This window comes from Dreissena polymorpha, chromosome 4, assembly GCF_020536995.1.
Source record: "Dreissena polymorpha isolate Duluth1 chromosome 4, UMN_Dpol_1.0, whole genome shotgun sequence".
Lineage (NCBI taxonomy): Eukaryota > Metazoa > Mollusca > Bivalvia > Myida > Dreissenidae > Dreissena > Dreissena polymorpha.
The window spans coordinates 73,971,863-73,999,201 of NC_068358.1; the positions used below are offsets into that span (position 1 = coordinate 73,971,863).

General features: G+C 35.3%; 1 protein-coding gene across 2 annotated transcripts; it reads right to left on the minus strand.

Moving 5' to 3' along the window:
- Positions 1-21,520: 21,520 nt before the first annotated feature.
- On the minus strand, positions 21,521-27,339 carry LOC127878537 (uncharacterized). Of its 2 annotated transcripts, XM_052425068.1 has the most exons (4): positions 24,019-27,339; positions 23,849-23,893; positions 23,644-23,709; positions 21,521-22,083 (listed from the first exon to the last, which is right to left on the minus strand). In XM_052425068.1, exons 1-4 carry the CDS (start codon positions 24,173-24,175, stop codon positions 21,830-21,832), a joined length of 522 nt encoding a protein of 173 aa, XP_052281028.1. In that variant the 5' UTR covers positions 24,176-27,339; the 3' UTR covers positions 21,521-21,829. The 2 variants fall into 2 exon arrangements, with proteins under 2 accessions (XP_052281028.1, XP_052281029.1); XM_052425069.1 differs by lacking the exon at positions 23,644-23,709.

A 27,339-nucleotide genomic window follows, 5' to 3' on the forward strand; every position in this document is an offset into this window, starting at 1 on the left:
TCTATATTTTATATTGAACTGCGACCTTGTCCTATGACCTATAGACTTGGTTCGTGTACCCGATGCCCCAACTCACAACCATCACCACATATGCCAAATTATCAAAACAAACATCCTTGCTGGACGATATATCAGCCTTTACATTCTTTCATGTTTCTTATGACTCAAAAATGTAACCTTTATATTCTGAAATCTTGAAGTTAGTTCATTGGCAACTCTCTGTATTATTATTCTTATCAACCTGTTTTATCATGTTTACATGTTATTCCTGATATGTGACATGGACATTGGTCATAGGTGCTCGTGTCTTGAACGTAGTACTCAGACCCCGCATGAACTTGTATATCAATTCTGCAAAGTAAGTGCAAACAATATATGCTAAACAAATTTGCACCGGATATTTGGTTCAGGACTGATTGACAATTGAACTTTAAATTTAACCTTGCCGATGACCCGGCTAGGGCGATTTCGCATGAAACAACAAACCATCCCTGCACCACTGCTAAGATAAGTGAAGCGTTGTTCATACGCGACATAATAATGCGTCGGATTATAGGCTTAAGATTAATTTCTTTAATTGGACCATTTGCTCTAAGTTATCTTCTTCACAATTGACTTAATGGCTATCAGACCCGGATTTAACACCCTGGAAACCCATACTAAGTGAAACTTTTGGGGCCCAGGCCAAGGCCCCTAGTCGGCCAAGTGCCTACGAGAACGCCAGTGCCCAGTCGATTTCATTCCTTTAAATTAGCCTACCAGTGCGGGCAAGGCTAGCACGATATAGCCCGTTCTTTTATATAACATGTCATTTTAATACCTTAATACCAATACGAAATGATCATAAGTCGATTAAATTATATCGTCACGGTCTCATGGGGCACCTAAAAGTCGAGGGGCCCATAGAAAATGTTCTTCTCTGCCTAATGTGTAACTCGGGACTGGTGGCCCTTGTCTTGTGATACTCTCCTTTCAAACATTATTAATTCTGTAAATTATATACTTGAAGCATATCATTTTTAAAGGATTCTTTTTTTTCCAAGCACAGTACAGATCATATTGTAAAATTAATTGATGATTCCAGAAATATAAGTCGCGAATTATTTTTGAAACATTATACATGACAGAGACCATTAAAGAACCTTTCTGGGCTTTAACGCGCATAACTATTCGGACGATTTGTCATATTTAAAAGTGATTTTGTACTGGCATAATCATTGGGTCGCCATGTTGTCTGCATGAGCATATGATTTGTTTTCCATTTATCCATTAAAGGGATCTTTTAACGCTTTGGTAAATTGACAAAATTGAAAAAAGTTGTTTCAGATTGGCACATTTTCGTTTTAGTTATGATATTTGTGAGGAAACAGTAATACTGAACATTTACCATGGTCTAATATAGCCATTATATGCATCTTTTGACGATTTTAAAACCTAAAAATTATAAAGCGTTGCAACGCGAAACGATTGAATAATTTGGATAGTTCTGTTTTTGTCGTTAAATTTTGTGAAACTACGAAGATTGCTTATATAATGTATAAAATACGTACAGTATGTGTACTCGGCGGAATAGCTCAGTAGGCTAAAGCGTTTTTACTTCAGGACTCTGGCAGGACTCCATAGGTCACTGGTTCGAAATCTGCTCCGGGCAATGTTCTTTTCCTTTTTTAAATTGTATTCTTGATTTTTTACTGGAGCTTTTACGATCCAATGTTTACATTTATCAATATAAAGCATTTAATGAATAAGTTAAAAAATGCCAAAATCTGTGAAAAGGCCCCTTTAAATATCACGATAATTTTACAAATGTTCAATAACATTATGATCCGGATCTGGTTGATTCTTTACGCAATACGCTTTCAATCAAGAGTTTGTGTGCTGCTGTGGTTTTACTAATTTTGCTGATATCGTATTGTTGCGCTTAGTTTGGAAAAATGTTTTGCGAGTAGTTAAATGCCTTTTTCGATTTCTGTTTTTATTTGCAAAGTGTCCTGTAATTTCCAAAAATAATTATTTGAATAGTATCCGGAATTCAAAATAATTTCGGATAATAAAGTACACTTGGTTTTGGTTTTTTCATGGTCATATGTAATGTTTAAAGCCGACGATTCCTATTCTTTGTCTTCCATCTTTATATCCAAACATTTGAATTTGAATAATCGGAACGAGAACATCCTAGTGCCAACTTTCAATAACTTAATTCTACAGATGATAAAATACCATCTGTGATAAATATAAAAGTAATGAAAATTAAATCATTAAACTGTATTGATTTTTGAATTTAAAGGTTTCTTTGCGATTGGTTATTTTACTTGTTTTCGTAATAGTAAAATCGAGCTAAATTATAAACATATCCGGATTTCAAATTTGCATGTAATAGTTCTTAGATAATTTAGCTTAGCATTTTTTAGTTAACTCGTCTATCAGCATGGGTCAAAATTATGTAGATGCACATGTGAAGAGGCCGATGTAGAGAAACCTTTAATGCAGGATAAAGTGGTGCAATATGGCATACTTATGTAAATGTGTATATAAAACTACTCTTTTGTCATTGTTTGTTAAAATCGAGGTATATGTTTAGAATACAGCCTTTAAAGGTTTCTTTGTAACAACATACTGTTGATAGGGGGCCGATATTGACAAGAAATACAGAAATGAAACGACTTCAAAGTTTAAACGTTTACTCACGTATACGGTTACACACCACGTTGCGCCTTGGTCTTGGAATATCTGGTACAGGCTCATCGGTGGCAGGGACCGTGATTGTGTCAGACTCTGTAGCGTTATCCTCATCAACACGCGGAGGTGATTTGTCCCAAATGTTTACCTCGACATTGATTGGACGAATATGTTGCCTGTTTCTCCTATAAGGTATGTTATCTTGATTCGCAACGATATAGTTCCTGTCGCGTTGCTCAATAACTCGACCTGGAGTCCACTCATTTCTGTGTTCAAAGTAAATGTTGGCCCCGCAATCAAGTTTTGGCAACACTCGAGCGCGTTTGTCATAGTGTCGCTTTATTTGCTGTTTCCTTTTTATCCTTTTGTAACACGGTTTCTCTTTTTTTATTATTCCTGGTATTCCCATAGTCCTTGCGGGTCTATGGAACATCATTTCACGCGGGCTTTTGTCTGTGTCTTTTGTGGGGGTATTTCGTAATTCCAGTAATGCTTCATACTTATCAGTTTTGTCTTCTATGCACTTATGCATCATCGTTTTCACAAGCTTCACCCCCGCTTCCGCCTTTCCATTTGAATTGGGGTGGTTGGGCGAAGTTCTGGATGTTTTCTTTTCCACTAATCAGTAAAACGCCTGAACTCTTCAGATGTGTATTGTGGGCCTCCATCACTTACTAAAACACGAGGACTTCTAAATCGACTGAACTGTTTTTTAAGTTTCTCGATTACGACCTTTGAACTTGTCGTCTTTAACTGGTCAACCTCAACAAAGTTACTGTAATAGTCAATTGTAAGAAGATATGTTCGTCCCTCAATCATGAAAAGATCTGTCCCTACTTTTTCCCAAGGCCCAAGACCATCATCATGTAATCTCAGTGGCTCTTTCTGGTTTCGAGAGGCTGTTTACTTTCACATAACTCACATGTCTTTGCCATTTGTTTATATCTGCGTTCCCCCACAACCAAAACATCGTTCCTCTGGCTATTCTCGTCATGCTATCATAACCCATATGGGCTTTATGTAATCTCTTTAGCATGTCACTCCTCATTGACTTCTGGATGACCATTGGCTCTCCTTTCATAACTATGTCCGAGTCAACACTCAAGGTGTCTCGTATTGCATGGTACTTTTTCATATTTGGTTCAAGTTGGCCCTTTTCTGGCCAACCGCTCTGTATCACCATCATTAACTCTTGTAGCTCTGAATCTTTCGCTGTTGCTTGCTGGATTTCTACTACTCGGGCGTCTGGAAAGTCTTTTGTGTAGTCTACCTTCAATATTATCGGCCTTTCGTTGTTCTCTGTGCTAGCAATAGCTCTGCTCAATGCATCTGCAATAATCAAGACTTTCCCTTGTATGTACTGGAATTCAATGTGATACCGATGCAACTTCAAAATAATGTCTTGTAACCTCTTCGGTTCTTGGCTCAATTTTTAGCTTGAATGTTTTCTAGGGACTTGCTGGATGATAATTTTCCTGCCAAAAGTGTACTGATCAAATTTCTCCAGACCAAAACAAAACAGAAAGTGCCTCTTTTTCAATTTGTGCCCACTTGCGTTCACTGTCTGTAAGAGACCGGGAAGCGAATTCGATTGGTTTTCCGGATTGAAGGAGAATTGCGCCTAGTCCACACTTACTGCTATCTGTTTGGACAACAAGGTCTTTTTCTGGGTCAAAGTAGACCAGTATTGGAGCCTCTGTCAGTTGTCGCTTCACTTCAATAAACGAATTGCGACAGTCTTCGTTCCATTTAAATGCTTCGTCTTTCCTTGTCAACTGCCTTATAGGCTCTATAGTTGTTGCCAAATCTGGTAAGAAACGCCCTATGTATCGAATAAGGCCACACAATCTCCTTACGTCCGTTATATTCTCTGGATCTGGCATTTCCAGAACGGCTTCAATTTTCTTTTCGTCAGGCAAAATGCCGTCCTTTGTAATCTTGTGTCCATGAAAGATGATTTCTTGTCCAGTTTATCTTTTCTTTTCATTTATAATGATGTTCTGTTCTGCGCAACGTTTGACTAGTTTGTCCAACTTTGCATCATTATCTGCTTTTGCATCACTATCTGTGTCTCCGCTACCGGCTACAATAATATTATCTACAATAATAAATTCACCTTATAGCCCTTGAAGAGACTCGTTAAGCTTTCTTTGGAATATCTCACTGCTTACTGACAGCCCGAACGGTAGGCGAGTCCATCTATATCTGCCGGAAGGTGTTATCATCGTTGTAAGATTGCCAATCTCTTGCACGACGGTTACATTACATTCACCTCTGTGATGGGCTCAGAACTGACTATTTTTATGAAAGCGTCTCATTCATGTCATGATCATTCCAAGCGTTCATCATGGAGATTAAAGTATACTAAACAATCTCTTGCACGACGTTAACATTACATTAACTGCATTTAACAAAAACCCATCTCATACCATAATATTTTATATCAGTCCTACTTCATTGTTATAAAATTGATATGTTTTTTTTTTCATGTTAACTAACCTACATTCATACATACGTCGAAGCAATGCCTTACGTCACTCAATAAAAACTATGTTCAATTGTTAACATTTGTGAAGTGCGTAGAATGATTACATCTGCGAAAATGGGCAATAAAATAGTTCCAAAGAGTTGCATTAAAACTCGCAAGTTTGTGCACGATGTATCGTAAATTTAAAATTCCTATTTCTTTATTTTACGACTCTGATCCTAAAAAATCCAAATCAAATATACTTTGAATGCGTTTGTTCGGTTTAACCCAGTTTCTGGGCAATATTGCATGCTGAGCCTTTCGCAGAGGTGTATGTGAGAGCAAGGAAAGACAACTCTGCGTGGAGATTGTCAGATTGCTTGATTCTTCATCCTGTTTGATATGGTAAAAGGCTTCTTTCACATCTAATTTCGTGAAGATTGCTGCATGTTTTAAGTCAGGCACTATGTCATCAAACGTGGGCAATTTTTACCGCTCACGAATCAAGACTTTGTTCAGCAGTTGTGGGTCAATACATATTCGTAGCGATCCATTGGCTTTCCTAACAACGGCCATTTGATTTACACACTCTGTAGGCTCCGTTACGGGCGCTAGTATGCATCTCGCTACAAGCTTTTCTAGTTCCTGCTTCACATTTTCTTTCAAGGCGATTGGCATGTTTCTGGCAGGTAGTGCTTTGGGTACTGCGTCCTCTTGTACTCGCAGATGTACTTCACCAAGATCCCCTTATTCATCATCTACATCTACTTTCGCGATGAAATTTTCTGTGTTAATTGTAACCGAATTCAGTTCCTGGACGGCTTTCAGGCCCAACAAGCACTCATATACATTTGGCACAATTACAAACTTCAGTTAATGTTGTTGGTCACCTTCAAGGAAGCAATTGTTGATTTGTTCTACATCCTTAGTTGCGTCACTTTCTTTTCTCGCTGGTGCTTTTTTACAAATCTTTGCTGGATTGTATAAATTTCCGCACCTTTGTCTATTTGAAAGCTAACTTCTAGCTCATTGATTCTTAATTTTGCTTTGACCTTCGAGCGCCTGTCGCTTTCTACTACTTTGAACCAAAATTCGTCATCTGGTAAAGCTTCACATTCCTCAACAGCATTTATCTTTTTACATTTCTTTTTAAAAATGATTCCTCCCCCCACATTTGTCGCACCTTTGTCCCCATGCTGGACACTTTTCTTTATCTTTTTCATGGTATTATCTACAAAATGTGCAATTGATTTTAGGCTTTTGCGCGAGCACATTTACTAATGTATACGTTTACACACCGCTGATAAAAGAACTAACTAAAATATCTGACATGGTTATTTGTCCATGCATGATAGTAAAGAGTGATATTTTCAACACATACTATTATGGTTAAATGATGATATTTGATATTTGTCTGTCTGTCTGTCTGTCTGTCTGTCTGTCTGTCTGTCTGTCTGTCTGTCTGTCTGTCTGTCTGTCTGTCTGTCTGTCTGTCTGTCTGTCTGTCTGTCTGTCTGTCTGTCTGTCTGTCTGTCTGTCTGTCTGTCCGTCCGTCCGTCCGTCCGTCCGTCCGTCCGTCCGTCCGTCCGTCCGTCCGTCCGTCCGTCCGTCCGTCCGTCCGTCTGTCTGTCTGTCTGTCTGTCTGTCTCTCTGTATAAGAACGATGTACTAGTGTATACGTCTGAATTAAATGTATGTCTGTCTGACCAAATGATATAAAGTTGATTGCTTCTTTCATTGGCGTGGTTTAAATTTCATACTTAAAGGCAACTTCATCATATAAATGTACATGATATGATGAATGTTGATAGGTTAATTATCATGTGAATGATTAATGGATTCTTAGTCTAGTTACATAAGTGAGTAATTATTGTGATTGCATAATTTATTTGCCGATACATATGTTCCTTATTATGTTGTACTTAAACTGTTTTATGATGCCCTTTTAATTCTTTGCATCATTGGCTCTCTTGTGCACAGCTTTATCAATGCAAACACGACAACGTCGAGAGCACAACAGGCTGTTCAGGTGTGTGTATTTCGTTAAAGCGGTCCCTCCGCGCCAGAGGCTGCATATTGTTGCAGATCGGACGTCGAAACATAGACTATCGTTACTGATATATTGAGCTCTCTAAAGAGGCTAGAAAAAGTTATACAATTAATTATTGTTTAATTTTTTGTCTAATACACACAAGCATGAGATGTTTACAGTTAGATGGGCTGGTTTTTCTGCGTTGGTTTTTAACTATCCTTCTTTTTGTTAAATCGTAAACATCACTCCTATTTTGCCTTTCCACAAACGACACAGCGTTTAGAAAATATGTAAAGACTATAATTTGATTTTTGTCTACAAAGAATTTTTATATAAATACACTTGGACACTTTTCTAACGCAACACTTTTCGAACTTGAAAATCTCAGTAATGAGTTCAGATTTTGATTTAAAATTGCACATGTGATCATTTTACTATATTCTGTACAAAATGACGATAAAATCATTCATCAGAGACAATCGAGCGTTTTTAACCTGGGTTAGGTGTGGTTTCATCTTTTTGCACGTGACAATGGTGAAAAGCGATAGAGTTCCAAAATCTACTTCAATTTCTTAATTTAAGGAGGGTTAATAAACCAGGAAAACATAGAATTAATTAAAAAAATCAATATGTCTCGTATAAAATGTCAAGAGCGCAACAGCACAATCAGCATATTGTAGGCTACCTTCCCAACTTGCTGAAGCATCCGATCGTCACGGATGAATGATTTTATTGCTTGCTTGCAAAACTGTAGTCCAATGATCACATGTACAATTTTAAATCAAAATATTTACTCATAACTGAGATATTTAAGTTTCAAAAATGCTGCGTCACCAAGTGGAATACAACACTCTATAATTCCAATTTTATTTCAATTTCATCATTCTCGGTGGGTTTTTACACCAGGAAAACATAACATTAATTAGAAAAACAATATGGCTCGTATGAATATTTATGAGCGCAATTTTGCAAGCCGGTCGGTCATTAAGACGTGTAAGTTAATAACTTAATACCTTTTTACTTTTCACATTATTATTTTTCAATGTACGATTTTAAGAATTTTACTTTTTCATTGACTTTTCTAATTGGTTATGTTTGATATCTTAATGTGGATCAATGTCAATCAAATTTACATTTAGTATTCCATATGTAGATATGTGTAAAATTAGTCTGAGTCCGAAGTTTAACAAATTCCGTTCTCCAGGTGTATATATTTATAGCATATTAATTTTCGAGTTTTCTAAATAGCACATACACGGCAGTTAATCACGCGCGCCACCTCTTTTATGGGTTGCATAATAAATGAGCCAATGCAACTGCCGAGGTGGCGCTCAGGTCCGGATGTTTTGAAATTTCATGGATAATTTTACAGGGTTATAAGGTTTTATATGTGTTTTGTCTAATATATTTTGCATTTTTTAATAGGGCAATGTAGTGCGATTCAGCGAAGATTTATTCATCCAAAGATGTACAGAAACATACATCTTTAACCCATTTAAAAACGTGGGAACCTTTAATAGTTGTGGCATGGTGGAGTTTTAAAAAACATTTCGATTAGTTTTTCCTGTGTGACGGGAAAATTTCCACCCAATTAAATCGCTTTCGGCATCAAACGATTTCGTACAACATACATTAGATATTGCATGCACAAAATATTGGCTTCTTGTCGACGTAGTAGATAATTTTGTATTTTTCCAAAAGAGATGGACCTAATGCTTAGGAGATGGCGCTAATGATAGGAGGTGGCGCCAATGCAGGTTGCATTCATTAACAGTCGTATCGCAATGACATCATCACATGACGTATATTTGATATAAAATGCAATTTGTTATATTTAATTTATGTTTTCAACGTACATCCGAAGGTCCAAATCTTTACATCACATAAACACATTCTATAATAAATAAGACGTGGTTTATTTAAATATATAAGTGATCAACTCAAGTAAGAAGTCACCAACATGAATAAAACATGTTGTAGATATATACCAAAAACGTGTAATACTCATTAAAACCAAAAACTTAATGTCCAACATTATCAAAATGATTCATCGACAGCAATTTTGTATACAGTGTATTAAATCACGAAATAAATAAAAGATAATACTTCTTTTTGAAACGATGATACGTCCCCCTTAATCAAAATGCTAAAGACATGCGTAGCGAGATAAAGAGCATATATTACTACGAAATAAACGCTTATCACTTCTTGCTGATATGGGTGGAAAGTGAGCTTCATTAAAAAAGGAATACGGGGTACTCAACTACGGAAAATACTTATCTCGGAAGAACGTCGTCATCTTGTCTTTCACGTGAATACCCCCCTCTGCCTCAGTAACATGGAAAACAACTCCAGTAACTCCATGTCATTATTATCGTACACAGTGACCTCCCTTTAAGAATGTGATACTCTGTAGTATTTGCTGCGAATAGTTTCGATGACCACTGCAGATAACTTTCATGGAAAGAAAAAAAACCACTGATATATAGAGAATAACAGGTTATTGCCTGATAGTTTTGTTAAATAATAATAAAATTATAAAATAAAATTCAATTATTATTTAAAATTATTATTAAATTAAAATTAATGGCGAGACTCGCGAGCTGTTATTTTATTTGTTCCGAGCCTGATATATAACAACACGATCAAGCGGTAATCTGTTTTTCTGTTTATAATACCTCTAAGTTCAACATTTTATAAGAAATAGTGAAAAATAATCGCGTTTTGATACCAAGATGTTATATATTTTACACACAAAAAGTAACATAAACAGCAAAAACGCATGTTACAAATATTAAGCGCAAGTAACACATGGCGTCATTATTAACACATCGAACGTAAAAAATCATATTCATTTCCGTTAAAAAGGTATCGTCGTAGAATCTGATTATTTTTTAGGAAAAACTGATAACTGTATAGTTGATAGACAATCCCAGAATTGATAAATTGACCGCCGCAATATTGGCTATCACGTGACCCGCTGCCATTACGGTACTGAAGAATCTGGTTGACTATGTACAGCGTTCAAAGATCTCACAATAAACAAAGATTGGAGCCTTAATGAATTATATTTCAAATCTTTATAAATAAAAGTTAACTAAAAACAATGCACACTAGGTTTCTAACATATGTGTCTCTGCAACAATAGTTGGTGACAACACGTTATGTTTAAATCCAAAATAGCTGGGGGGGTTAAAGTACTACTTACAGTTATGCCTTTGCTTAAAACACAAGTATTTATTTATTGAATGCAATTATTTGAACATAGTTTTCAAGGTTATATCAGCATTTAGGGTCTAAAGTAAACTTTGTGATTTTTTGCATAAATAGTTCCGGATATATTAATTAGCGAAACTTTGAAAGATTTATGGCCGTGGTACACACTTTTAAAAATCAGATATCTGCCTTTGTTTAAAACATTGTTGTTTCATTATAAAAAAACTTCACAAGTTTTGGAGATACTAATTAGGACACTTTATAAGACCGAGGCAGACTTTTTTTAAATAGAGCATATCTTTGTTTTTCATAACATTTATATTTTGTTATTAATATTTCTTATTTAGGTATCATTTGTAAAGGTAATGCAGAAATCTATAGCCGAAAAAAGTTTGTGATTTTAACTGAAATTGGTCCGGAAATATTTTTAAGCGTAAGATTTAAAGAAGAGGAAAACTGTTTTCATTAAAAAGTATCTTGTTTTGTCTCAAACTTCCTTTTTTTATTAATATCAGTGTTCAAAAATCGCTTTCAAGCTAAAACAAAAATCTTAAGCCGGAAATGAATTCTGTGATTTTAAATGAACTAGTACAGGTGATAATTAGTAGCTAAAATGTGTAAGATGTCAGAGCATGGCGGAGTTTTTTATTGAACAGTGCATATCTGCTTTTGCCTTTAACTTTATTTTAATTTTATTATGTAACTAACATTTTAGTGTTGAAATCAAATAGTCTATAGTCTAAACAAAACTGTGTTTGTGTTATTCTCAATATTTACGTTAGTGATTTTTTGCTTAATTTTATTTTCTAAATTCAACATAAGTTAACGATAAAAATGTTCAACATTGCACATATTGAGCCTTCAGTAAACTTAAATAGTTCCAATAATTTTCTATACATTCCATTAACGTAGTAATGTCTTTATTGAATTTTCACTCTTAGGCATAGATCTAAAATAAACACTTAAACTCGAACAAAATAAGCGATGCTTTTTCGTCGTTAATTACGGGTTGTCAATTTTAGCAATATAATGGTCTTGAAAAACACATTTGCGATTGAGGCACGAAAGCATTCCCTCAGTGGGAGAAGATGTCCCAATGCTGGATTATTGGTATGTCTGTGACAACACATTATGCACATGTGTAGGTGCCGTTATTAAGATAAGATACCATGCACCACCTTAAAATAACATGTAAAATGACAACCAAAGCCTTATTTGATGCTAAGTTTATGACTCTTAATAAAATAAATGCAGATGAACCTTGTTTCTATTAACCACTAAATAAGTTGAAATAACCGAAATTTTTATTAAAAAATACGAACTATGATGTGATGATTAAATCGATAACACAAACTATTTAAATCTTCAAATATATTAAATTAAATCGCTTCACTTCCTTTTATTGTTCAGTGACCTTTACAAACATATTGGTCCCTGTATTCATTACCTTATTGGCGGCGCATTCAGGGTGGTAATCTGGGAGTTATCGATTTCTGGGATTCTCTTTTCGTGAAATAAAATCCAATTATACACCGAAATCTCAATTATCCTCTACATATTGATACCTAATAATAGAATGTTTTAAAAAGAAAAGTTTGTATAATGAACACACACTACAGTCTTAACTTCATTTGCTCATGCTGCACATGAAGCATTTAAAACATTAATAATTTATATTCTGATGCATGCATGAAGATGGGGATCGATTGCTTTTCTAATTTGTCCGCCTTGTGAAATGCTAGTAGATATACATTCAAAAATGAGATTCTACTTCAATGTATTGTTTAATTTAAATATTATGTTTAAGAATGATATTCTATAAACGTGTTAATATAGTGGATCCTGTTGCGAAATCAGCAATGTATACGAGCACGTTCCATTTCGCCTGTTCTTTGCCAGTTGAATTGCTTTTTCATTTTACGTAACAGCATATAATGTTAAATAAAATATTAAGGGTTTTATAAAGAAAATATTTGAATGTTAGAAATAATGATAACATAAATGAAGTTTGGAAATTTAATGTGATATATTGGCCATGATTATAGGATTTGAAAATTAGTATTATTTTTTAATTATAAATAATATAACTTTAGTATACATTAAATAGAACTTTAATTAAGATCTCTCGCAAGTAAAAACCAGATATACCTTGACATTCATTGTTAAAGAAAGCTAAATCAACAATTTGAAAGGTCAAAGATAAATTACTCTAAACGAATGAATCTGTTATTCAGCAATGTGTATTTAACAAGTTATCTCTTAAATCAATTGAACTGTGCGAGTACCGACGATTACAATCACGAGTACCGACGATTACAATAATAGCTTATTATCACCACAAGTAGTCAAATCAGATGTCTGAAAGGATTATTCGATAAATGGGTAAACACATGAATAATTTGGTTACTACATTCCCGGGGAGTGTCATGATGGAACAGTACTTTAGCTGTCAGCCAATCGGCAAGCAACAAGTAGTAAGGGAACTCTTTGACCAAACCAATTAGAAATCAACGAGTAGTCAGTAGAACGCTTTGACCAATCAAATATGTTATAAGGAATATTGTTATTTATATTGATGTGTATTTCAGTATAAAACGAGATGTTTTATGCAGAAAGGGAATTCTGCGGTTAGATTTGATAGAAGGGCATTGTTGTTTGCTTTTGCGGGCTGGGCCCGTTGCGGGCTTCGCATGTATCTTGTATTTGACAAACATTATGAAAACGTTGTGTTGTGTTAATAAGCAGAAATAAAACGCAAAGAAATCGTAATTGGAATCTGTTTACGATTATTGTGTCACGACGAACTATGCGACAATCACACATTGCGCTAGTTGTGTTACTTACAATTTAGTATTTACCACAAGCAATGATTGTTACTAAAAAACTAATTTAACTGCCAAAGTGTTAGTAATAGTGCCCCTTTTTGTATAATGGATATGTGTAAATTGCGTGGGGTATTGAAAATGACCGCGTTTTGTTCCTACATATTTATACAGAAAATGATGATGATGGTGGTGGTGGTGGTGGTGGTGCTCCTGCGGCTGCTGCTGATGATGACGATGATGACAATGGTGACGACGAAGATGATGATGATGAAAACAACGAAAATACAATCCGCCCATTTTCATTTAATCGGGTATGATGATTATTTGAAACATCGGATACCCGGCCGGTAAGCAGATACCAGGCCATTCGTCCCCATAGAAAGTTTAAACCTATTTCGACCCCTCCGCGGGTCTCATCAGGTGGTGGCCCACTGTGTCACGTGACACAGTGAACATATTTCCCCACGATAGGTTTTTTTTTTTTCATTCATATTTTCGTTGCATTTTTTCAGCTTTAACGTGTTGATTTAATTCTGAAATTTCGGAAGTGGATGTTAAAATATAATGTTTAAGTATTTTTACGGGAAGGAAACAGGCTGGAAAGAGAATTGACGTTTCTTTGGCAAAGTTTATTCGCCCTTTGGAGCCTCTCGCTTTCCGTTTAATCTTATGGGCTGTTGAATGTTGAAATTTGTTCCCAGCAGAATGGCAGGTGATCTTTTCTTATCAATGTCAGATTTAACTGATTCAAATACGAACTTCCTTTTCTTTTCATGACAGTCAGAAAAGCATAGATTCGTTATATCTCGCTTTCTCTTGCTTTGAACTGTACTGCACTCAATGTTACTGTTATTGCTGTCTGTTGAATCCAATGATTCACGACTAGAACTTTCAATAACATCTTCAAGAAGATCTTAAGCTTGAGAAGCCTTATTTGAGAATGTTATCTTTCTTTGGATGGCCGATGGGAACAGATAAGAAACATTAGCATTGATTTTCGTTGCGATTTGTGCCATTCTTGAATCGTTGACACTATCATCCAAAGATACTAAAATAATTTTAAGAACTCCATCGATCTCATCAAGCAAAGCGTCAACTGTCATGTCTTTGTATACGATTGGTTTCGCGTTGTTCTCTTTAAGAATCGCATCAACTGTTTTTAGGAATTCATCCGTTTGCGAGCGTACTCCTCAAAATTGTCTGCATTTGTTAGGTTGGAATCTTTGTTTGCTGCTGTGTGACTGTTTTCCCTGTCGATCTCTTTTTTAAAGTGACATTTATTGGCTACAAATGTTCGCTTTTATTTGCGCTTGCGCTAAGAGCTTTTGAGTAAAGATCTTTTTTGCATTGATCAGATGAATTTGTTCCGTTTGGTTTGTGATCAGCATCTTTCATGGCAATTTTCTCAGGGTTTACAAACCCTAACTCATCTCGAACTCCCATCTGCAAATGCCTTTTCTTTTCTGGAAATCTCAGTGTCTGCGTAAATAATTTTTCCCACGTTTTCGTGACATTACTTTGTCCGTCGCTAAGACCTTTTGTGTCAAGAGCTTTTTTGCATTGATCAGATGAATTTGTTCCATTTGGTTTGTGATCAGAATCTTTCATGGTAATTTTCTCAGGGTTTACCAACCCTAACTCAACACGAACTCCCATCGGCAAATACCTGTTCTTTTCTGGAAATCTCAGTTTCTATGTAAATAACTTTTCCCACGTTTTCGTGACATTACTTTGTCCGTCGCTAAGAGCTTTTGTGTCAAGAGTTTGTTTGCATTGATCAGATGAATGTGTTCCGTTTGGTTTGTGATCAGCATCTGTCGTGGCAATTTTCTCAGGGTTTACCAACCCTAAATCAACACGAATTCCCATCGGCAAATACCTTTTCTTTTCTGGAAATCACAGTTTTTGTGTAAATAATGTTTCCCACGTTTTCTTGACATAACTTTGTCCGTAGCTTTTCGGCAGAGGAACGGAAATTCCGTTTTTCTTAACTAGACCAAGTTAGAGCCGTCAGTAAGATAAGATAAGATAAGATTTATTTTGAGTCGGCAAGAGTTAAACAACAAACATAAGCTCAGACAGCTTGTACAACCGACTATAAAACATGATGAATAAGAAATAACAAGTGTATAAAAGCTGAAAGACTGGAAACAAATTGTTCTACAATTAAAAGGCAGATATACATATAAATATATAGCATGATATTACAACATCAGATACGGTACTAACAAGTTTAGATTTGTCTACATTAAATCAGATAATTTTTTAAGAGAAAGAATAAAATATCAACTAGACACAGCATGCAGAGCATACAAAACATATCAAGCATACAGAGCATACATAGTATGCAGAGCATACAAAGCGTACGGAGCGTACAAATCAACCAGAGTATACAAAGCGTAAGGCACACAAAGTATACATAGCATACATAGCATTCAACGCAAACAAAGCACACAAAGCATGCCAGGCTTACAAAATATACTAGGCATACACAGCCCACAAAAATACACCAAGCAAACAAGGCATATAAAGTAAATAGAGCAAAAAAACACATGCAAAGCACACAAAGTATACACAAAAACAATGCATATAAAGTATATAAAGCACATTAAAACATGCAAAGCACACAATGTATACAAAGCATACAGATCACACAAAGCATATAAAGCATATAGGGCCTACAAAGCATACAGAGCATGCACAGCACACAAAGCATACATAGCTAAGAAAAATACTAACAGCATATAACATTTAAGTAAATAAAGCATATAGAGCATGCTAAGCATCCAAAGCACACAAAGCTAAGCAAATCTAACACTATATAACATTATAGTAAAAAATGAACTTAAAACTAAGTGATGTGATGCTCCCTTGCTGTGGAAATCCCATTCAGTCTACAGCATTTGCACCTACAGATTTTTCCATTCCATGTCCCAATTAAAGTTTAAAATCGCGAGAAATTTGTACATTTTCTAAATTCTTCTGGTATGGAGTTCCACAGCGAGGGGACAGCATATCTAAAAGAATGTTTACCATATTTTGTTGTGCGTACCTGTGGTATCTGTAAAATATTGGTATATCTAAAATTTATGGTTGACTGTCTCTTAACAATTAAATCATTTAACAAAGGTGGAGAAATTTCAGTGCATCCAACATGATAGAAGGAGTTGTTTCCTTTGTAGGGAAACGAAGTAAATAAAACCATTTTGTGAGACAGATTCGAAATGCGTGTTGCTCGCTAGACAGCTTGCGCTAAAATGACGTTGTTTCCATGTCATTATTGACGTTTTATGTAAATTGCGTCACTCAGACTGTGGCATCAAGACGTCGCAAAATATACGCGTAGAGCTTCCATTCCTAAAACGATTTTAACAGCCAGATACCACTCATAACCGTAATTAACAGTAACCGCAAGTTAAATGTTTGTTGTAATTAAGTTATAATTATTCTCCTTTATGAAAATGTAAGTAATGCGTAACACTTGCACAATTCGATAAGAAAAAGGGATGATTCAAAACACCACGTGAACACTTAGAAGATAAAACGTGGGATCTTATCAAAGATATTTCGACGAGCTTTTAGTTTATTAACAAAATGTTCCCGAAATACCGGTACTAGTAGAGGGCATGTTAAAGATGCTCAGGTCGTGCCAGTATTTACGCGAAACGATTGAATGATATGGAGAATTTTACGGAATCCGGATAGGGCCAAGTTGATTGTCGCGAGGCGACGCACGACATTCATGCGAGGCTCGATATGACACTCGACATTTGAAGTCGACATGCGACAATTTAAGATTTGAGTGTCGCATATCGCGCTGGGTTTTATAAAAAAATATTGCAGAAAATGTTGACTGTCGTCTAAATTGTCGACTGTCATATCGTGCGTCGCGATGAATGTCGCGTGTCGCTTCGCATATCAACTTCCCATTTCGCATATCGACTTCAATTGTCGTGTGTCGACCTTCAAGCGCGACCCTCGACATTTGAGCGACGCACGATACGACGCGCGACATGCGATATGACACTCGAAAAATACTATATCGAGCAAATGTCGCGCAAATGTCGCCTGTCGACCTAAAATATCCTAGGTCGACACGCAACATTTGCTCGACGCACGATACGACGCGCGACGCACGATATGACACTCGACACTATATCGAGCACATATCGCGCAAGTGTCGCATGTCGACCGGTGTAGGAGTATTTTTTTCAACTGCAAGCACGGTGCTATAGTTACTTTTTCAGCCGTTTTTTACTTGTAGCTGAAAAAGTTGTCCTGCTCTGATACAATGCCAAATCTGTTGTATGCTTGTTTTTGAATGCGATACTTTATATAAATTATAACTACATCGCTAGTGTATTATATTCATAAATGTATACAAAAACACACGCATGTGCGCAGGAAAAACGCTTTCAATATTGTGTGATGCGTTATACTGATGGCTGTTAACTATTTATCTTTTTTTCTAGATTTATTTTACTAGATATTGCATATATTGACTATTTTATAAACATTATGGTTTAACCATACGTAGATAAGTTAATGGGTGAAACCGTTCCAGATGTAATGATCATGTATAATTACATTAATACTTGAGAAGGATATCTCAACATGTACAACTATTAAGGTGAACAATATTAAAAAATATCATTTTCATTCACTTCAAGATTAAAATGAACTACCTCAAAACATTTACTGATATTAGAACTTCCTGTTGAACTGATAAATAAATATATCAGGCAGCGTTATATCAGGCAGATATCAATGTAGCGGTATGATACAAGTGAGAAATGGCATTTTACTACTTCTGACAACGTTGTATTCTCTTGAGCTTCTTTATATTCGTTAAATTAGATTTGCATTCCATGCAGCTTCAATATAAGCCTGATTCACATATCAATTATACTCATTATCAATATATAAATAGGTTGTAATATATACACACAATGGCTTTCCCAAAATAGAACATTCTTTGGAAACCATGAAAAAGAAAAGAAAATAGTCATGATAACGGTTTATTTGAAATCTGCATGCTGGATTTGAGTTCCAATCATTACTGTCTATGAACATTTTGCAAGGAACAAGTGTTATATAAATAGTTTAGGTCAATAATGTTCATTTTACAGATAATGTATAAATAAATTGTGAGATAACTTGTTGTGATATACATGATGGAACATATTTAAATGAAATAAAAATACCCATACTAACATGTTTATGCTTTTGAAAAGAATAAGATATAATTTACCATTTTATAAATGTATTTATTTCTTCTGACAATTTGAGACCATCTATTTATTCTTTTCTATATGTATTGTGATATAAACCATATGATGCCCTAATGTTGCAAATTTTTACCCCAGGTGTTTAAAGTTCTAGAGAACCTTTATATAAAAAACAACCATGAAACCCCCGAGTCTTATAGTTTCATTAGTGATGTAAAACACACCGTAAATCACTTAAAAGAGCATGACCTCAATAGTTGGCAAATTTTCTAAAAAAAATTATGTCATCAATAAAAAAATCTTTAAGATGAAGTTTTTCAGAAGCTTCAAATCATTTTGCTATTACAATCTATTTAGACTACATGTCACCTGGGCTAAGCCTCACATAGCATACCGCTATATACTGTTTCAAGTTAAATATGAAACCTCTGGGTTTTCTAGTTTCAGGGGACACTTGCCCTAAAAAAAGCAAATCGAAACCAGATAACCCATAGGGCGCAACCATGCGATGTCTGGACACTGACTTCACAGGTCGCCGCGGCATAGTGGATATAGTTCCCAATCAATAAAGTTCATAGGTGTGTCAATCTTAAATGAAGAAGCAACATACTGTGTTCCTAAGCTCTACCTTAATGCATATACAGGAAACATGCTATCTGGTGTAAGATAAAGAATGGCAATACATCAAACTAAATTAACTCTCATGACCACCAACGGCTCACTTCAAAAGTTGAAACACAAAAACTCCTTGGAATTAATATCCACAGACATTTAAATTGTAAATCGCACGTTGATAAAACGCTTTTAGAGCTCCAAACTATCACTTTTTAGACTTTTCAATATGTTTAGACATGTTTGTTGTTGTTAACAATAAAACATGCAATAATATTTTATTCGATTATCAGTTTTCACAAGCCTACGAGCGAAAACTGGTTGGCTGAAAGAAATGTTGGTCCAGCATAAACCCCATCAAAGTTAACAGTCGACGGCACTCAACGCTATTTATTCCATACGATAAAAGTAACGAGCGTTTTTAGCGGAGAAAATAAAATATTTTGTGAAAATAATTTGAACGATTCCCTTCACAATTTCAAAGTCAGATAAACATTTTATTCAAGTACATGAAATTGTGTAGCACACTATAGCGTCTGTAGAAATGTTTATATTTCTTTACCTTTTACTAGTTCAACAAGTGGTTGCCACTAAATTGTGCCACTTGAAATAAAATATAGTCAATGTGTGTACATAATATAAATGTTGAAACTGTCAATAGTATTAATGGACACATATAGTCTAAATAAACATCATTGTCACAATAAAGTATCATAAAATATTTTCTTGTGATTTAAATTTATCAGTATAATTGTTAATTATAGGACATATTCATCTGTTAACACTTTATTTGAACTTATTCACTGCCGTCAACATTGTTGAAAGGTTTGTAGATTCTGCAAAATCATGTGACACTATTAAAATAAACTAGCAATTTGATAAATATTGATTCAAGAAAAGATCTTTATTTGTTGAAATAGCAATTTCTGCCCGTCACTTGTGTTAAAATTCATCATGATTGCGGACAGACAGTTTGGTAACTTTAAATATCAGTTATCAAATCCAGACAAGGATACTTTAATAGAGTAAATTCTGATTTCTTTACGTTTTATTTCTACTTATTAACACAACACAATGTTTTCATAATGTAGTCAAATACAAGATACATGCGAAGCCCGCAACGGGCCCAGCCCGCGAAAGCAAGCAACAATGCGCCTTCAATGTTTGTTTGAAATCTAACCGCAGATTTTCCTTGCTACATAAAAGAACTCGTTTTATACTGAAATAATTCCTTATAACATATTTGATTGGTCAGAGCGTTCTACTGACTACTCGTTGATTTCTAATTGGTTTGGTCAAAGAGTGCCCTTACTACTTGTTACTTGCCGATTGGCTGACAGCTAAAGAACTGTTCCAGTATGACACCCCTCCCCCCGGGAACGGAGTAACCAAACTATTCATGTGTTTACCCATTTATCGAATAATCCTTTCATACATCTGATTTGACTACATAGTTCAATGGATCTGAGAGATAATCAGACTAGGATTCCCGCTGCAGTACTTTGTATGTCTGATGATAATAAGGTATTACTGTAATCGTGTTCATCGGCATAGTTCAATGGATGTAGGAAATAATTTAATAAGATAACAATTTCTCTGTCAATACCTTTGACCATACTATCAACTGAGATACCTTGTTAAATACAAGTCGCTGAGTAACATAATCATACGTTTTGAATACCTTATCTTAGACCTTTCAAATTGTTGATTTAGCCTACTTTAACACTGAATGTAAAGGTATGACTGGTCTTTACTTCCGAGAGATCTTGAATAAAGTTCTACTTTATGTATATTCTTATATTATTTATAATTTAACAAACAATAATAATTTAAAAATCCTATAATCATGGCCAATATATCACAAATATTTATAATTAATTTTCCAAACTTCATTTATGTTATTATTGTCTCTAACATTCAAATATATTCTTTATAGAACCCTTAATTAACATTATATGCTGTTACGTTACATTAACATATTAATTAAAATGGGTCGATCTGACACGAATGGTTAAATCCAAAAACATTGTTGTATAAAAGACCTCAGATGTAAAAACAGTTTTGCACAAAAGTTAAACCCCATTGTCGGAAACTCAAAGATCACACACAACAGCGATCAGAGTACTAGGTACAATATAGAAAATCATAGAAAGCTATAAACCTAACAAACGTCGACACATTTTATAACAAAATGTTACGATATTGTAGGTCATCTCTATGAGTAACATGTTTGTCGTGGAGACCCGATCCAAGGGTAACCATTTAGTATAAAAAAGAGTCAAATTTTGTACTAGACAGATTTGGCTTGACTTGAAAGATAGCTTTTATGAGACATTTTGATTTTCCGCCGAATTCATAAATTATATACTTTGAAATTGTGTAAATCGAAAATTTGTGGAAAATTCAATAACATCGTTTTATTACTATCCACAATACTATATAGATAGAAATAAATTTGAAACAACGTTAGAAAAGACTTTATTGTGAATTATATCCATTGTGTCGCCGGCACGAATAATGCTACACAGAACAAACAACACAAGCAATTCACGTCCGTTTTCATACGGAGGGCTTTCGAGCCCAGACTGACATATCGCTTCTATAAAAAAGAGGAAGTTCTTGTCATCTACGTTTTCGCTACCTGCAATGCTTTCTGGTCGCCGATCAAGACAGACATACTCCGTTCCATGGACATATGCCGCGTATCCGCTCCCAATGTAGCCGCTGTATTCCTTGTTCCAGCCCGGATAGCATTCCGTCCTATCAGGTATCATGAGAGAGGTTGCTGAATAGTTGAGGTTGCGCAGACAGCGCATGGTACTTGGTGGCCAATTACGTTACGACCTAGGAATTGAACTGTGTCACTGTTTTGGTGGGGCCAGAAGTCATTTTCTACACTGTTAAAAGACACGGAGTTATCTTCTGACGTTGTAGAGTAAACCCACTGCGGCGAGTTTGATAGGCACAGATAGTTTGCTCCGGCACCAATGCTAGTCTTGACATAGTGTGTTCCTGCCATGTATCCTAAAATATAAGAATGGAGCTAATTCGATATACTAGGGCTGTTCCGAAGAAAAATAATAAGGTAATACTTTTAATAAAATAAAATTAAATTTTAACCAACATGGCTTACAATTCTGCTGCTCTAACACTCCCAAAGTTCATTCTGATAAAATCAAGAGTGTTTAAGTAACGCTTTATTGTACAATCACTATACGAGAACAAGAGAGCGTAGAATTAATATTTACGACGTTAATAACGTAATGTTCAGACTTTATTCCGTGTGAAATGACAAATCTTTAAACATAGTTGTCTTTATAGCAACCCCTGTATCAACGTATCAGTTGTTCGTATGTAAGTAAAGTATAAAAAAATCATCAATTATTCTTATTTTACAACAAATAACAAAGAGAATGCCTCAATTAATTACACTAAATAATTAAGAGTATTCTCGTATTTTTATAGCTGTATTTCGGCTTCTTTTATTTGGGTATGTGAAGGATTCAATAAATACATTGTGTACAGCAAAATATCACATTCTCAGCATTCGTTGAACATGACGTTTCATTTTTGTTTTCTAGTGAAAACATATGCTATAGTATTGTTTGAGCTCACCTAAAAAGTTCTCTAAGTGAGCTATTGATCAGCAAGTTCGAACCTGGTTCATGTGCATCCCAAAACTAGGTCACAAGGTACAATATTAGATAACAAAAATTGTAACCACTTTTGAAGCCATATTTATGACTAAATCTTGCTTAAATTTGTTCAGAATATTATCTTGACAATATATAGGCCGCGCCAATAAACTATATCATCAAGCAGAACCTTACTAAACAAATCATGATTCCAATATAGAAGCCACTTTATGGAATCAATCTTGAGGAGTCTTGATAAGTAGGTTTATCTTGACCATATCTTGTACAATTCGGAACTAGGTCGCGTTCATCCAAAAACACGAAAACAAGGTCAAATCTTTAAGAAACCGTGTTACCAATCTAGTGGCTATATTAATGGGTCAATATTTATGACACTTGGTAAGATTGTTAAACTTGTCACAATCTAGGCCAAGATTGAATCTGGGTAATGAGCGTCCAAAGCCTAAACCAACAGATAAATTCCTTGAAACAAACATTCTTAAATACATTTTTATTACTGAATCACAAGCAAATTTGGTCAGAATTGTATTATTGACAGTAGCGTGGCGCTGTCGGGTCAAATTAGTAAAATTGGATCAAATACTAGGATCACCAAGTCAAGATTTAAACAAAAGGTGCACCTTGAACTCAGGGGAGCGTTTAAAGGACATCATTGCCCTAGTGTTTTAACAACCCTCGTATATTCGCAAAAACAACGCCCGGAAGTTAATGTAGGCGTTTTATGCAACCAGTTAATTGCATAACTGTTTAAATCTGAATAAAAATATAGTTTATGTTATCTGTATAGTGCATTATTCTTAACAGTTATCTGTTATAGATTTGTAAAACGATAACGAATTCTTTACATGAAACCATATGTAGCAGTTATATATTTGATAAGCTGTATTGATTACATATTTATTCATAAATTTATTCATGAAAATTTCACCTGGGTAGACTAAGGAAGCATTGCCTTCGTTGCAAGTTGTTCGTCCCCAGCAGATATAGGTGAACCCTTTGAGGAAGACAATCAAACATGACTTGAACTGTTTTGTATTCAAACAAATCGTTAATGCTATTTCTATTAAGTAATAATTCAAATAATAAAATAATGGAAATTGTCCATATTTAGTATTTCATTAACAGATTCTCACCTCCACTTGTCTTGGACGTTAATCGGTCTAAACGATCCGCCAGATCTGAAACATTTTATTTTAGTAATGAAGTTAATTTATTGGGTATAAATTATGTTCAATCAACCTTTTTTTGTTGTTACTCACACACAAACAATAATACAAAAACAATTTCTAGTGTAGTTAGTTACCTGACTGTTTTGCTGCCATTTCTTGAACAAGCTGCTTAAGTTGAATGATTTCAGCCGCCGTGTCCGCGTCGCTATGTAGCACCAAGCGTTTCGTGTCCTCAGCCAAAATGTTCGCTATCATAACACCCGCAATAACTAACATCGCGTTCAGCTGCATGATACGTTGGATATGTGTTGTCACTGAAAGCTCAGGATACAAACTGATTGGTTTATAGACTTGAAAGCATGACACGAATGCCAGTGGTCTTACCTAATTGACACTTGTTAAGAAACAGTCATCACGATCGTGATCTGAAACATGAACTGGGTCCGCAATTGAAACAAGAGGATATTTAGTGCTAACGGAACCTAGTGCAATTTTCCCAAAGTATATCTTTTATGTGTGAAAAAAAAGTATTATACCTAAGTTTGTTGCCACATTAAGTTTTCGTAATGCCTGACGATCACTATTTTATGGCAAGAAAAGATCTCGTACCAAGATACAGATAAATGTTTACACGCTTTTCTTACTAATTGTATTAGCATTACTCGCATAAATTGTTTTCTGTATTTATGCTCGATATTTAAACCCACTTGAGCACATAACGGCCATGTGGAGCTTTAGGTTACCGTGTTGTCCTTCGTCCGTAACGCTGTGAGCCCGTTATATTTTTCGTCGATTGAATTTTACTCCTGAACCGCTTACCAGTAATGAAAGTTCACTGGAACGATCCTGGGATGACCCTCTTTAAACGCTTTTTGAATCGGTCCGATATAAATTGATTGAACAAAGCAGAGATCGGGGTTTTAATAATGGACTTGTAACACCGATTAGTGAATATGTTGTTTTTTTTTTTAATTGGATACATGAAACACGTTGGCCATACCTATGTACTATATTCAGTAGTAAAGGTCCGTTGTGTACACACCCGGACTGGCTTTACTAACCCGAGTCACTAAGCATGATGTTGTCGCACGTTTTTTAAACATAGCGTCTTGAACATGAAAGTGGATGCGTAAAAATGAAAAACATTAGAATTTATATATCGCCCCATTGGTGCAAAAAGGTACCAGGTGACATTGAAATTAGAAGGCACATGGTCCCTTTTTGCACCAATGGGGCGATATGATGTGTGACCTATTCTCCAGATATTGTTTAATACCCACCTCCACCGGATCTCCTTTATATGGTTAAGTTTTTCGGCGTAAATGCCTAACCCAAATTTCAACCTGAATGGGCATTTACCAATATTCAATTAATCCTGCCAGAAATCGAAATGAATAACTGGATTTTTTTTCTCATTTGTTAGAAATAAATTAACTAAACAAAATATAAAAACCTTATGTCTTGTCTACAAAAAGTTATAAATAATAATCTGAAAAACTGGTTCACTATGATTGTTGTGTAGGATAGATAAAGGATGTATGCCATTGGTAAATCAACACTTTATGCGGATCGGTATATCGATGAATATACATATTTTTGGTTCTTCAACTTATACGAGTAGATATGTCGGCATCAGCTTTGTGCTTAGAATAAGGTGATGCCTCTGTGAAATGACACTGTTAAAATTATTAAATTAAATGGTATCCTGCATTCATGTATCATTCTCAATCTACTAGTTTAAATGGCTAAGCGGTTGAAATTCATGTATTTTTTTAATACTGGCAAAGTAATAATTTTACATTGTACTAATAACATTTTATGATACTATGCAGATCATTAAAATCAGGGATGTACATGTCAAACTACATTGATATTGGTGCCAACATCTCTGAAAAGGTAATTTCAGCACATCGAGTAAGTCAGTACACAGTTCTTGAGACAGCCAGATGTACGTGTAATGTTAGAACCTTGCCATGTCATATATTCTAAGCTCCATGTGTATCAACATCCCGGCTTGCAGCGGGGAGTCGATCATTGCACTGTACCGCTTCTGATGTTTCATTCCTGTTGGTTTTGATGTGAATACAAAATATTCTAGATCTGAGTTCGTGCAAATTTAATGTTAATCTTTTTGATAGGCAATAGAATTGGCCTATCGCATTTTGACTTTCGCCATTTCAATTTCATCATCGCAACCCATTTCGCTCTAATCCGATATGATTCTTAAATAATTTATTGGTAATCAATTATATACTGTGGTTTCCGAATATGTCTGAAATTGACCGATGCCAATACCCATATGCGTCGCAAAATTAGAACGTTTTGTAGCCAGGTACAACTAGATCATTTGTTATTATCGATACCATGGCACTGGTAAACTACATTAGCATAAACATTTTACTTTAAGTTAGACACGCTTAAATCGATTAAAATCGCTTCCTGTACGGGCACTAACGTATGCTTGGTAAATACATTCATGTATAAAGGTCGGTGGAATATTAATTTTGGCGAGCTATAAGATTTTAATGTACAAAAGCTCATTGTTCACATTTACGTCATAATGATGATAGCAAGTGCTAACTAATAGCGTGCCAAGGTGCGTCAATCAGATTTTCATTGATCCTAACACCGGAACATTTGTCGCAGCCAACATGAACCTAAGTTTCATGATCTTTTTAAACAAATTAAAATAAGTATTTTTTCAGTAAAGTGCAACCGCGCGTTTGTAATATGAAGTCCACACACTAATCCGACATTGGTTTACCAACCCTAACACAACACGAACTCCCATCGGCAAATACCTTTTCGTTTCTGGAAATCTAAGTTTCTGTGTAAATAATGCTTCTTACGTTTTCGTGACATAACTTTGTCCGTCGCTTAGAGCTTTTGTGTCAAGAGCTTTTTGCATTGATCAGATGAATTTGTTCCGTTCGTTTTGTGATCAGCATCTGCCGTGGCAATTTTCTCAGGGTTTACCAACCCTAACTCAACACGAATTCCCATTGGCAAATACCTTTTCTTTTCTGGAAATCTCAGTTTCTGTGTAAATAATGTTTCACACGTTTTCTCGACATTACTTTGTCCGTCGCTTAGAGCTTTTGTGTCAAGAACTTGTTTGCATTGATCAGATGAATTTGTTCCGTTTGGTTTGTGATCAGCATCTGTTGAGGCAATTTTCTCAGGTTTTACCAAACCTAACTTAACACGAACTCCCATTGGCAAATGCCTTTTCTTTTCTGGAAATCTCAGTTTCTGTGCAAATAATGTTTCCCACGTTTTCTTGACATAACTTTGTCCGTCGCTTTTCGGCATAGGAACGGAAAATTCCGTTTTTCTGAATAAGACCAGCGTAAGAAACGCCAGTGCATCCAACATGATAGAAGGTGTTGTTTCCTTTGTAGGGAAACGAAGTGTATAAAACCATTTTGTGAGACAGATTCGAAATGCGCGTTGCT